General features: G+C 39.8%; 1 protein-coding gene and 1 long non-coding RNA gene across 3 annotated transcripts; both read left to right on the top strand.

The window, feature by feature from the left end:
• The first annotated feature begins 1,193 nt into the window (after nt 1–1,193).
• Nucleotides 1,194–3,334, top strand: LOC310801840. Its single transcript, XR_014554122.1, has 3 exons — nt 1,194–1,242; nt 3,148–3,187; nt 3,323–3,334. It is a non-coding gene; the product is annotated as an uncharacterized lncRNA (long non-coding RNA).
• Nucleotides 3,335–4,635: 1,301 nt separating this feature from the next.
• On the top strand, nt 4,636–11,254 carry tnnt3a (troponin T type 3a (skeletal, fast)). 2 transcript variants are annotated; one of them, XM_083665829.1, is made up of 10 exons: nt 4,636–4,996; nt 6,954–6,972; nt 7,127–7,172; nt 7,287–7,403; nt 7,514–7,591; nt 7,686–7,799; nt 7,925–8,037; nt 8,172–8,262; nt 8,726–8,766; nt 10,952–11,254. In XM_083665829.1, the coding sequence occupies exons 1-10, from the start codon at nt 4,720–4,722 to the stop codon at nt 10,986–10,988; spliced, it is 933 nt and encodes a 310-aa protein (XP_083521955.1). In that variant the 5' UTR covers nt 4,636–4,719; the 3' UTR covers nt 10,989–11,254. The 2 variants fall into 2 exon arrangements, with proteins under 2 accessions (XP_083521955.1, XP_083521954.1); XM_083665828.1 differs by lacking the exon at nt 8,726–8,766 and adding an exon at nt 9,564–9,604 and having other exon boundaries at nt 4,645–4,996.
• The last annotated feature ends 2,307 nt before the right edge of the window (nt 11,255–13,561 follow it).

Below are 13,561 nucleotides of genomic sequence, written 5' to 3'. Positions count from 1 at the left end.
ACGTTACTATGAGCTGGCTAAAGCATAAAATCTTAATTGTGGTTTGTTTACCTGTGTGACTGCTGCTTGGGGGGCAGCCGGCTGCTGCCTGCTTGTCCCAGCCCGGAGTGTCAGAGCGGGAGGTTCATGTTGAGCTCAACTATACCCCCTTCCTACAAATGGAAGGGACAGTCTCCATGGCAGTCCAAAAATAAAATCTGAGCCCTTTGCTCAGAATGTACTCCGTCGTGACAGCGCGCTGCGACCATCAGCGAGGCAGGGGGTGGCCACAGCACCTTAGATATCACCACCCTGTGGTGACCAGATCCTCCACTCAAGACTCTTTCAGTGTGGTGCCCCCTGCAGGGAAGTATGAGCCTGCTAAAGATTCTTGAGACAGCCAATTCTGAGCGAATTGTTAGCCAATCACAGCTCTTGGGTATAGTATGAAAAGCAACCCCTGACCTGGAGCACAGTGGATGCCTAAATAAATCAGTCCATGCGTGTCAGGTGTCCATGAGACAGTAAATGAAGGGGTACAAAAATCAATTAAAAAAATATTTAAAAAATGATATTGCAAGTATTACTACGAGAAGCTAAAAATTAAAAAGGAAATAATCTCAGCACTGATAAACTACTCAGCAAAGTAGGTCTTTGGGCCCTGGTGAGAGTCTAATTCTCACTGGTACAGAATGGCTGACTACGACACACTCATCATCACATCAGTGCGTGTTTATGAACTTTGATGAGATGATCCTGGTCAAAGACTATTTTGAGACCGCTTTAGACCTGGTTGATTCAGCAAATAACGTACACAATTGAGATATACAGACTTTTCAGGTTCCTGTCCTCCATTGACCGGGATTATACACTATGTTTATGTATCTGAGCTCCCTCACCTATTGGAAAGACCCTGCCCTATGATTGCCTCATTGACATTCCTGTCTTGTCTTGCTCTCAGACCCTTGGTTAATTCTGCTTGCCTCATGTGATAACAAATATAGCAACAGGGCGTCTTGGCTGCCCCTCTCCAAACTTGAGCCTCCCTCATTACCACACAATCCATCCATCTCCTTATTGAGTGCCGGGGGGCTAAGACGTCGACATCACCTCTGCGGCCTCGCCTCCGACGCTGCCTTGGCCAATAGGAAGCCTCCGAGGATCAAGTGTCACTATAACAGAAGGACATAATCAGCGTGGTAAGTTTGCAGAACCTTACAGCCAGTCTCGGCCACCAGGGAGCTCACTTCTTTCAGCTTTGAGGTAAGAGAGAGAGAGAGAGAGAGAAAGAGAGTGGTTGAAAGACGGTGAGTGAGACAGAGAAGGATCAAGTGTAATGTTAAGAACCCAGGGCCCCCTTGCCCCCTTCCAAGAACAGCTGAATCCACACGTGCAAAACCACTGTCACTGTGTTGGAACACTCAAGCTTTAAAACAGAGGCTGCTCCATAGTGTTGTTGAAGTCACGGGTGAGATGGACCCATCAGGGTAATAGACAGAAATGATGGGAGGCTATTATGCTAGTATACAGGGAACACACAGACAAGCTCCAAAAGCTTCCCACTTAATCAATAGATGGTGTCTCTTTTGACTTTGTTTATGTTTTATTTTTTCTAGAATATGAGTATTGATATGCTTGTGTGGGCTTGTTTAGTGTCTGAAAAAGTATGTGGTTGTTGTTGCTTTTTTTTGTTAGAAGTTGATGGATTATGCGTTGAAAATTGCTTGGTCTTGGCACTGTAAGGTCAGTGAGTGTGGCCTGGCCTGGCCCCTGCTGTGTTACTGTCAGTCCCAGAGCACTCAGCAGTGTTTCATCAGCCTGGGATTTACAAATTGCTCTCTAAAGCTTGTAGCTATGTTGTGGAACTGACCCAATGGTTTCAATTGCAATGAAGACAACGATGATGGAATATGTATATGCTTGGAACTACCCTACAGTCGAGAACAATATAATAATAATTAGCACTGTATCTGTCTATAGTGATCTTGCGATCAGATAATGGATTCAATATGTTGCATTGGTTGGGTCTCATAGGGAGGAAGGTTTGACATTGGATAATTTCTGTTAAGTTAAGCAGACCTCTAACTACGAGAACATGGTAGCACTTCAAGCCTGCCATACCTATAGAATAGACAAATAAACACTAACTTAATACAAGAGCTACTGTACACCTACAGGAACCACAACTGTCGGCTGGATTCATATGAATCCCGATTGAATATTCTACAAATGAAAAGTGTTTATGATAAACACTCCAGTGATTTGTGAAATGCAGAAATCATACCATGATTTTGTATTGTTTTAGTTTTTCCACTTTTTCTTTATTATAACAAGTAATACATCAAAATGATATCAGGGAGAAGTGGCTGAAATGCCTCTGTGAGAAAGATGCCCAGATAAGGAAAGGAAATGGGAATTATGGATCCTATTCCAAGAGAAAGAATCTGATCTGTGTCTTGGAAACTGGATACTGGACCATTTCTGAAAGATATTTGCAGCTGTCTGTTTTGGAATAGTTATGATGTGCGAGGCCTCCTTGGTGGGCTACTAGTTATAGGGGTTATGGTTTACAAATGCTAAAGCTAATGACTACATTTGGCCTATATGTGAGAGAATGCATTTAAAATTTTTGTTAAAGATCTAGGGCACTATGTTTCTAAAAATAAATGTTTTTAGCACCTATGTTGGCAAGTGGAATTTTACTTTAAGCAATGGGTTAGGCTGTGGGCCATATAACTTGACTTTTACATTGACCTCAGGTCTCTGACACCGACATGAATCTCTCAGGCAGCGGGGAGAAAAAGGAGCATTGACATGGATCTATGTTTGGCTTGTCTTCTCACTTATCGTCTGAGATGCCGAATTAGGAGTGGTTCAAATTTCAAATTTCAAGTTTATTTTCTAATGCTAATTATAAAAACAATCCACTGTTTTGATCCTCACTATATTAAACACATCTCTATGCAATCATCCCTACCACAATTTGTTAAGACTGTTCAATATTGTCTACTCTTGAGTTTTTGTGAAGCATGTTGGCAGGGTGGGGGTTTGGTAATGGGAGGTGAAATTCTAGAAGTTAGCAACAGAATCTCATGCTATAAATACTACCAGCCAGTGTGGGATCTTTGCTGTCTTACTGAAAGTGTCTCTTTCCTCTCCTGTGATCAGGTGCAAAGTCCACTGTCACCATGTCTGACACAGAGGAAGTGTAAGTATTGGCAACATTATTTTTCATCCTCATTATTACCTCATTTAGACGCTTAACCACCCACCCCTCTCCTCATCATGTGGGTAAGCTGTTTTTACTTTGACCGAATATGCCATTTCTTTTTCTTCTTTTCAGCGAGGTTGGGGGTAAGTAATATCATGATTCCTATATCATATTTCTTTATTAGCATGTTTCTTATTATAATTCTGTCTCAAGCACAAACAAATTAAGTAAGTCATATGCTGAACCGAGTCATCAAGTATCTTGTGGGCCATGACCAAACTAATTTTCCATTCCTCAATGTATAATAGTTACATGTAATGGACAAATTACTTTACAGGTTTGGCTTGACTCCTTGGGGTTGCCCAATATTGCCCTCTACAGCACATCAGCATACATTGACTTCATATATTATACTTGTATCTGTCGAATGTGGAAAAGCCCTGATTTACTAATGCATGGTTGCAGGCATCAATGTTGACAACAGGACATAGGCCATATGTGTACAAGAGATCAAAACCAAAGATACAGATCTAAATTATACTCAAGACATAAATTGAATCAAATCCATACCATTCAATGATTTCTAAAATGTCCAATCATATACTGTACATTTATGTACTTGTCTGTTAGCAACAGATCCTGCAACTCTGTAGGAAAAACTTTGAAGTTATATTGTCCTCCTAAGCTGTGCATATTGTGTCTGGATGGAAAGACAGAAACACCTTTTTTGGAGGGGGATGAATTGAGCATATCATATCCATCCTTATAATGTTTTAGTAAAATGCCATGTCATCTGCTCAAAAGCCCACTTAACACAATGGTGACATTGGTGTCATTCGATCAGCTATGGAGGACTGTATTGTGTATGCATGGTTCCTAGCTGTACCTATATTTACAGCAAGCTGACAAATTGGGTACAGCTAGGATCTTTTGGTAATACTATTGTTTTACTCCTTTCTTTTCGGAAAAAAAATGAAGATGTCGATGGGGAAGGTAAAAAATTAAATAACTCTAGATGAAAACTTTCACGTCATCTATACTAATTTGTCATTCACTTTTCTCTTCATGATCTTCATTGTGTTTGTGAATGTGTTCAGAATCTTCATGTATACTGTACCTCACAGCCTGCTGGATAACTCTAACACTATCTCTTCATTTAAACCCTGCACTTCACTAATTTCTTGTATGTATAGTCCTAATGGAAAATATCTCTTATCTGCAAACAGAATAAGAAATGACAGGCTGTTTGTAGCATATCGTAATATGGTCAGCTGACATAAGAGTGTTTCCATCTCCAACAGACATATTACATTTATTTTTTACCATACCAAGCATTGGTCATTTTCAGGTGCCCGTGCATCGGAAGCCATTACACATTGTCCAGTACTGCTTCTGAATATCTACGCTGACCAGTGGTCTTTTCTTCCCATAACTGCTTGCTGTTTTCTCTGCTTCAGCACCACCATGTGGTCATTACCCTGAACTCATCTCATCTTTTAACCAAACATCTCTATCTCTCTCTTGTTCAAATGACTCACCCTCTTCTCATGCTTCCATTAACCTCTCATCACCCTTCCTCTCCCTGGTTACTCACTGCATGTTGTGTAGCCGTAGAAGAGGAGGTAGTAGAAGAAGTAGAAGTAGAAGTGGCCCCAGAGGCGGCCCCAGAGCCAGAGCCAGAGCCAGAACCAGAGGCAGAACCAGAGCCAGAGCCTGAGCCTGAGCCAGAGCCAGAGCCAGAACCAGTGGTAGAACCAGAACCTGAGCCAGAACCTGAGCCAGAACCAGTGGAAGTGCATGAGGAAGGTATGTGGCATGGGGTATTCTATCATCCTTTCAGATGCAGCAGTGCGCTCCACCTCTTACAGCCAGACAGACCCGACTAATATAGTTCACTCTCCTGTTCTAGATGTGCTAATGTAGTACCTTCCCTTCATATCTGGCCAAACTTATGAAGATGGGTGTATGTACATACGTTCCCATTAGATTGTAAATGTGCCCACTTTGTACTTTACCCTTCTCTCTGCTTTTAGCCCAAACTGCATCCATATTGCTTTTGCAATGACTTGAGCTCATATATTTCTAATTGCATTAGACTGCTAATGCCCCAGCTCTGATCCCTATTGAAACAAAAGCACTGATCATGTTCATAACTAAAGGCAAGCCAAAACGTTATGCATTTCTGTTAGGCATTCAACAAGGCAGCTCCACACCATTACTGATAATGAAATGGATGGCAATTGGTTGGATGAGCGTAATGTCACTGTTACTTTTGATTCCTGATGTAATTCTTAACATCAGTGTATCAAAACAACCATCTCGCACCTTAATGCCTGTTACTCTAAGATGGGAACAAAATATCACGATGCTCCCACTCTAAGCCTGATCTTAATATATTTGTTATCTTTTTACCCTGAAGGACATCATTGTCCCTTCTTAACTGAATGATACTTTGATGTGCTACTGTGAGATGGACAGTCTCCCAAGTAGACAAATCCTCCACTTTTCTTCCACAGACTTTGCCTCAAAAGTGATTTATAGTGCTTAGCTCAACAAGTATCATTCATGTTACAAATGTGAAAAGTAAAATAACGCAAAATGCTCAAGCTACAGTAAGACATGCTTAGTGCAAGCTAGTGAATATGCAGCTCTCATTGCCGATGCTAATGCTGTTTATTTTGCTTTTGTTTTCATTGCTTGCTGCATGCAGAGGCCATTGAAGAGGAAGGTATGTTGATTAAAGATGAATTCTACGTATGTGTCATTTTGGTTGGAGGGACTGCGTTGTCCATGTCCCAGGTCTGAGGGCTCGCTGTATTAGAGGAATGTCTGTGTGCTGGTTACACAATGTCACTCCCAGTCCTACTTGTCTGTCAAATCAAGGAGCACTGCGAAATTGGCTGACTCCAAAAAAAAAGAGAAGAAAATGTAAAACTCTCACGATTAAAAGAAATCCACGGTAAATTATCAAATAAATTCATAGATGGTACTGTAGTCCAAAGAAAAGTGGAGAAAAAGGGTGAAAGAATATGAAATGCTAACATTCTCTTAACTGCGCAGTGACCCAACTGTTCAACTCTGCTGTGACACTCATAATTTGCATGGCATGCAACCAAACTCATTACATTAGGAGGAACCAGACTTATAGCTTGTTCTTATAATAAAGAAACCCTCAAAAGACACTGCTTGTGAAAATGGTGTGGGGGTCAAAATACATTACACATTTTACTTTTTTCTTTTAAGTAAAGTAAAAAGAACTTTACCTGTCTTTCAGGAGTCGTATTTCCAATTCAAATATGTATTTGAAAATTGTAAAATGTCTCAGTTCATAGTGAAATCCCAAAAGTTGTCTCATAAACTTCTCTTATTCTAGGATTAGAAAATACTTTAGAATTCAATTCAATAGACTTATAACGTATTCATATGAATAAAACATAATAATTTAATTTGCAAATATGTTTATGTGTCTGAATATGTGAGGTTTTGATTTATGTTTGTTTGTTGTTTATCTGCTGGTTTTCAAAGCACTAACAAACATTCACAACTTCAAATTGGAAGCAAGGCTACAATTTGGTTTATTTAGTTGCTGACTCATTTTTTTATTACAAGTAAATAAAACATACATAGAAAACAATTAAATATTAATTCAAGTAAAGCCTGAAATTATTTTGCCTGAAAAATAATAATTGGCTTTAAATGCTCTTGTGTGCATTTCTAACCCAATAACATGTACTTGTCCCCCTCTTCATTTCTTAACATACAGACGAGAAGCCAAAGTTCAAGTAAGTCATCACCTTTTCATGTAACCCCTAATTTGAACAGATTTCTTTGTAAACATTTTTTTTTTATCGGAACCATCTAACATTTTCATTCATTGAAAACCAATATGCTTTTAGCTGTGGTGGTCAATATGTTTCGATGTTTGATTTTCCGTAGGCCTAGTGCACCAAAGATTCCTGATGGCGAGAAAGTGGACTTTGATGTGAGTAGACTGCATATAACCACTAACTGATTCCACAATGTCATGACTGGATACCAGGGCTAATGTTGGAGTTGGCGTAAAGTTGACATGTCATTCTACTCTCTAAACTAACAGGACATCCAGAAGAAACGTCAGAACAAGGATCTTGTCGAGCTGCAGGGCCTGATTGATCAGCACTTTGAATCCAGAAAGAAGGAGGAGGAGGAGATCATCGCCCTCAAGGAGAGAATTGTGAGTGATTAAGATTTCACTCTGTGAAGTGAGAAATGATGAGACGCTATTGGCGACTTAAAGTGGTCAAAGATATAACAACCATGTGCGTTTGTATGTGCTCTTTGCAGGAGAAGCGTAGGGCCGAGAGGGCAGAGCAGCAGAGGATTCGTTCTGAGAAGGAGAAAGAGCGCCAGGCGAAACGTGAGGTTTGTGTCTACAAGTACTGCTGTCCCGAACTATCTGTGCTCCGTCAACATCTCCGTGGCTCACAAAGAAATTGTGCTATGATCTCTCATACAGGAGGAGAGGCTGAAGAGGGAGGAGAATGATATGAAGAAGAAGGCTGACGAGGAGGCAAAGAAAAAATCTGCCCTGTCCAACATGGGCTCCAACTACAGCAGCTATCTGCAGAAGGTGACCACACATTCCCAAAAGGAATAAATATCACTTACTAGCTTCATGAATAATGTATATCAGACAAAACAATCGGTATATATCCGATTTGTGCATCTTTTTAAACACTTATTTTCATTTAACAGGCTGACTCGAAGAGAGGTGGAAAGAAGGAGACTGAGAGAGAGAAGAAGAAGAAGATCTTGGCATCCAGACGCAAGGCCCTGAACATTGACCATCTGAATGAGGACAAACTGAAGTATGAGAGTTGTCCTTTCTCAGTTCTTGTAACTTGGGTTGACAGGACATACAGTCCTGTACAGGATACAGTCACTACAGTAGAATGTCATCAGAGTATCTGATCTCACCTACGTCTGTGTTTCTCTGCTTTAGGGAGAAGGCAAAGGAGCTGCAAGAATGGATGCAGACTCTTGAGTCTGAGAAGTTTGATCACATGGAGAGGCTCAAGAGGCAGAAGTATGAGGTGAGTGTACTCCCAGCCCTGTATAAATGGAATAGACAATTAGGATTGATATACAGTATATTACAGTAATGCTACATACAGTATTGCAGGAATAAATTAATGTTTTATTTTATTTCATGGGACACCATTCTGTGTGCATTACACACATTGAAATACATGATATAACCTTTTACTTCCTCTACCCAAGACTTGAGCTGATGACATGACTGGAGATGTTCTTAGAGTATAACATTCTCCAGTTTAACATCTGGACATGACTGTGGCCTGTGGCAGTGTGGATGGTAGTGGTATTTGCCATGACCTAATACAGGGGTTAAGTTCAATCAACACATTACTGGTAAAACTGTAAAAAGTGTTCCTAGGAAATGAAAGGCTTCCCTTAGTCAGATCAGAGTCCCTCCATCCGTTTGGTGGCCTCACGCCCTCTCAGATATGAACGCAGCTCTGCTTTGATCTCCTCCAGGTCACAACCCTGCGTAAGAGAGTGGAGGAGCTGAGTAAATTGTAAGTAAAGCTGAGCAGATGTCACAGCGCAGGGGCTCCCTCTGCGGTGCATGGTCTGCTTCTGTTAGCATGGGAAACTTCACAAGAACAACGGAAACAGGGCAAAGGTTCACAGGTCGAGGAGACACACCATGAAAGACACAAATTATAGGATTAACTATCCATTTTGTAGAATTGGCAAAAAACTGTTTAGGCTGCAGCACATTTTGAAAAGAGAAGTATGGAATTCCAGAGACGGTGCTGTCCTGTCTATATCATACTGAACTGAGACTAAATCATAGAGCCTATTAAGCTGCGATCTTAAAAAACGAAGCATTATGATCAGGTCTAAAGAAATGGTGTGTTACACAGGTAAGTGATTCTGTCTGTATTTCGGTCCTACTGTAAACAGAACCTAACTGTGTCCCAAATGTCTCTAACTTGTCCTCGTCCCCATAGCTATCTATCATTGGCAAGTTGGGAAATCAATACCCACACAGACAACATACAAAAACCTACTCACAAATAGTTTCCTTTACTGCTTATCATTCCCTTTATTTGATAAAAACGAAATAATAAATTGACTAATAAACTACAAAAGGCCAACAGAAGATCAATGATCAAGAACAGCACAGGTCTGATTCTAGGAATCTTGCCCACCTCAGCAAGTGTCTGTTAGGTGTGTGTCCAGTCTTGGTTTCCCATCAGGCCCCACAGGCAACCTCTGGCCACAGAGCAGTCCACAGAGAGGAGAGATTCTGGCTCCTCCCAGGTAAAGCCTCAGTTCCCTGTTAAACGTACTGATGTGTCATTTCCAGGTCATCTCTCTCAGGAACCGCATTGATGAGTTGCAGAAGCAGTAAGTACTGTAGTTTGAGCAGTATAATTCCACTCCTCTACCTACTCAGACGTCAGCATGGTAATCTGGTGCATTCCTAGAAATGCGTTCATCCAATTATCATGCAGTTAAAGTTAAATAGAAACAAAACCTTTAACCTTTAACCATAGAATGGCCACATAATACTTTCATCAGCATGACATAACTGTCATAACTGTTCAGGACAGTTCATGTCAGTTTATGGCTGAAAATAATTAAGTTAAATTGAGATGAAATACTGTTGAGTTGTCCTCATTTAAAAGGTACTGAGAAGATATCCAATAGCCAGTTTGCTTAATGAGACTTAAATGTGGGCAAACTTAGTCATCCTCCTCTGAATTTGTCCTGACATGCTGAGCAGATGGGTAAAAACAACCTTGGACAAAAGGCCACAAACACTAGTGCTTCATCTTTGACCACACACTTACAACCTGAACTATAGAAGATTTAGGCCTACACCCATGCTCAAGATGACTGAGACTTATTGAGTGTCAACAAAGAGGTACTCAACTACTCTTTATCTTGTGCATCACGTTCCTGACCTGTGATGTAACAGAGATAGATCTCTCTAGTCCATGTGTTTTATGTTTGTGGGGATTTGTCACAATGTCATCCGTTTCGAGGGCAAAGAAAAGACATAAAAGCATCAAAACCTATGGTAACTGTAAGTTATTTCTAACAGCCACCTACTGGTTAACTAAATACCATTCCAATTTGGAATTACTATGTTTTCATGTTTCTTTGCTCTCCATGTTGCTCTCTAATGTCTCCATGCCTTCATGTGTGTCACCAAGGACAGATGTCTTTCCTTCATAATGACAACATATATTACATGAATCCTCATGACCATAAGGATAATGAATCCTGGGTCAGTGAGTGATTAATGTAATATTTTGTTTCTTAAATTCATTTCATCATAATCATCACTCCATGTTCATGTAGGTAAGTGCTGCATGTTGTGACATCAGGAAAAGCATGTTAATTCCATGATCTGCTTGAATGGTGTGTGATTTGATTGTATCACTATTGACAATTGGCAGTTAGGTCAATGTTTATTTGTTTTTCTTCAGCTACTATAGACCAATGCTAGAAAATACCTAAATTACTTACATTTGGCAATACTTTTGATCTAAATGCATTGATTGTTGACAAATGTACCACTAGGATAAATAGTTTTATCCAAGTACTCAATGGAATAGGCCCAAAGAGTCCTATGTCATTAACTTTTAAGATAGTTTGTGGGATAAACAACATTCTTCCAGGGCAACAAAACAGCAGTCTCTGTGTATGATTTATCTCACTCAAAATTCTCTTTTTAACCCATTACAGCTCCAAGAAGGGAGCCGCCGCCCGTCGCAGAAAGTAAAGGGGCCCATCCTGCTGCTTGGAGCCCAGACTGCCACCATACCGGACCCACACTTAATGCAGCAACAACACACACTAATGCTCAAGTCATGGCTCAGACATGGTTAAAGTCATGGCTAACATTAAGTCTTACTGTTTGTTTCACAAAAGCCGTGCTACATCCAGCAAGGTGCCATTAGCTGCTATTGTAGGAACATCTGCGATCACGCTTTCTCGCCCTGGTCTGTTTGGTTCTCAGTATTTTTGTAAATAAAGTGTGACTCTTCAGCCTTGTCTGTAGATCTGTTATTATTCAACCCTCAATAAAAATTCAATATTTTTAGTCATGTAATTTTAAGGTCATTTGTTCATAATACTTCCATCTACTCTTTGAGCTGATTTTGGTATGATTGAAAAAGTGGACCTAAATTAGATGGTGAGAGTGATACATGGTATGTTTGCAGATATATTGCCTATATGTTACATGCATCACAGCTACCTAAATTGCTAGATCAGCATAAAACCTTGCCTGATTTGTTGACTACTAACATTGTTAGTAACAATAATCTAACAAGTTAAAGCCCCCTGAATTGGGACAATATTCCTAGGCCTATATGACAGCAGATATAACATATGTTTTCAAACATAGGCCACTGCTATTATTCTGCTAAGTGTCAATGTAGGCCTACAGTAGGCTGCTGTAACTTCCAATACAGAGTGACAATATAAAGTGACAAAGGAGAGGAGGTACAAATGCTTCCACAGACCTGCCATACAGGTGTGACACTGGTCTCTTTTCTTTTCCAATCCATCGCATGGCAAAAGTTGTGAACATGTGACATCCATCTTGCATTGTCATGTGGAGGAACACGTGTAGGCCTACTAGGTACAGTAGGCTGCTGGAAGGAAACAAACATAATATAAGAAGGGAGAAGAGGCTGTAAAGAAAACGTAAGTAGGCCTATGCATGGAAAGGGATAGGCCTACGTGGGGAAATTATGTCAAATTGGAAGTCTAGCTTTAGCCTGAAGTTAGGTTGAACTAGGTTTAGCAAAAACATAAACATATCTAGCACGGATCTATAGATGGGCACATGTTGTATTATAACTATATATGGTTCATACTACACTAGCTCAATAATATTCGTCCAAATTGTAGGCTAAATCATAATAATGAAGTATTTAGGCTCACCTCAGTATTAAACTCACCTCAGGAGGCAGTAAAAGGCCCTACTACGTGCTTTGCTAGCACCTCTGTAGCGCCTGCATTGTAGTAAAGTCCTTGCACCACACCCAATGCCTTGCACCCATGTGGAATCAGCATTGTATCCGTGACAGCATTTTCCACAGTACAGACAGAACAACCCCCCAGGAATTTTCCAAAGACTTTATTCAGATAAACCTGGTCAAAAAAAGCCAAGGCTGCAACCATATTTTTGCAAAACTTAGAATTGTCTCTTGTCTTCACTGCAGTACACATTTCTCAAGATTCAAGATTAAAGATTCTTTATTTGTCACGTGCATACAAGTATACAGTGAAATGCATTTCTAATAGTGGGGCGGCTAGAGGCCACATTTTGAATTATGCCTATGCCACATTGTGCCTTATGTGATAAAAGCACCAAATTTGACACAGAGCCAGGAAGGTCTTAAGGAACATTTTTAGCTATCATAGATTTTTAGCCATCACAGATTTGGTTTTATACCCATGTTCAAAATGGCCACTAACCATCACTTGTGGTCTAGACGACACTCATTTTGAATGGCCATACCTGAATAAACTATTGGTACGGTAAGACCAATGATGGTTTATAATGTTTGTATGAGTGTAGAGAACACAAACATATGACAAAGGTGTGTGTGTCCTTTCAATTTTTGGCAGAAAAGTGATAGAAAAGTCTCCTCTAAATAGTCAAAACCACAATTATTTGCTGTTATTTTATCCATAGTTTCAATATTTTAAATGTAAACAAGTAGAAAATGCTATATTTAAGTTTGAATTTGAAATCAGTGACCAAAAACATACTGCCATAGCAACTAGGGAGTTATTCAGGGCCAAAAAGTGGAAAGTTGTTTACTGGCCAAGACAATCTCTAGATTTAAATCCTATTGAACATGCATTGCATTTGCTAAAAATAAGACTTAAGGCAAACGTCCTCAAAACAAACAACAATTTAAGATGACAGGAACAGGCTTGGCAGAGCATCACCAGAGAAGATACCCAGGTTGGTGGTTTCAATGGGAACCTTAAATACTCTTCAGAAATCAGAAAATGATAAATGATAAAATGATTTTTAAAAATGTCAATAGTATTCATCTTTCTTTCAACATATTTAATTTTTAACAATCACATGTGTAAGTATACTGTGTTTGTAGTTAGTTAACGCTCATTATGAATTGCAAACCAAATCTCATTGGTTGAAGAGTTATTCCCATTTCAAAATCAGTGTTATAACACCAACGGGGAGCTACGACCAAACTAAAATACCACAAGATGATACCAGAGTTGTGACGTATCCACAGTAACCTTACAGTACATTCTCTTCAGAAAACAGATTTCGACAGTAAATGGTAAAAATGTCTACAGTATTCATCT

The sequence above is a fragment of the Argentina silus genome, assembly GCF_951799395.1.
Source record: "Argentina silus genome assembly, chromosome: 3".
NCBI classification, from domain to species: domain Eukaryota; kingdom Metazoa; phylum Chordata; class Actinopteri; order Argentiniformes; family Argentinidae; genus Argentina; species Argentina silus.
Note: the sequence above shows the minus strand (reverse complement) of the source record. Positions and strands in the feature narration are given on the sequence as shown.

Coding starts and splice junctions, on each gene's coding strand:
- tnnt3a (XM_083665829.1), top strand. CDS start 4,720: ATGACTCACCCTCTTCTCATGCTTCCATTAACCTCTCATCACCCTTCC. Junction 8,038..8,171: donor CTGAATGAGGACAAACTGAA/GTATGAGAGTTG, acceptor TCTCTGCTTTAG/GGAGAAGGCAAAGGAGCTGC. Junction 8,263..8,725: donor TCAAGAGGCAGAAGTATGAG/GTGAGTGTACTC, acceptor GATCTCCTCCAG/GTCACAACCCTGCGTAAGAG.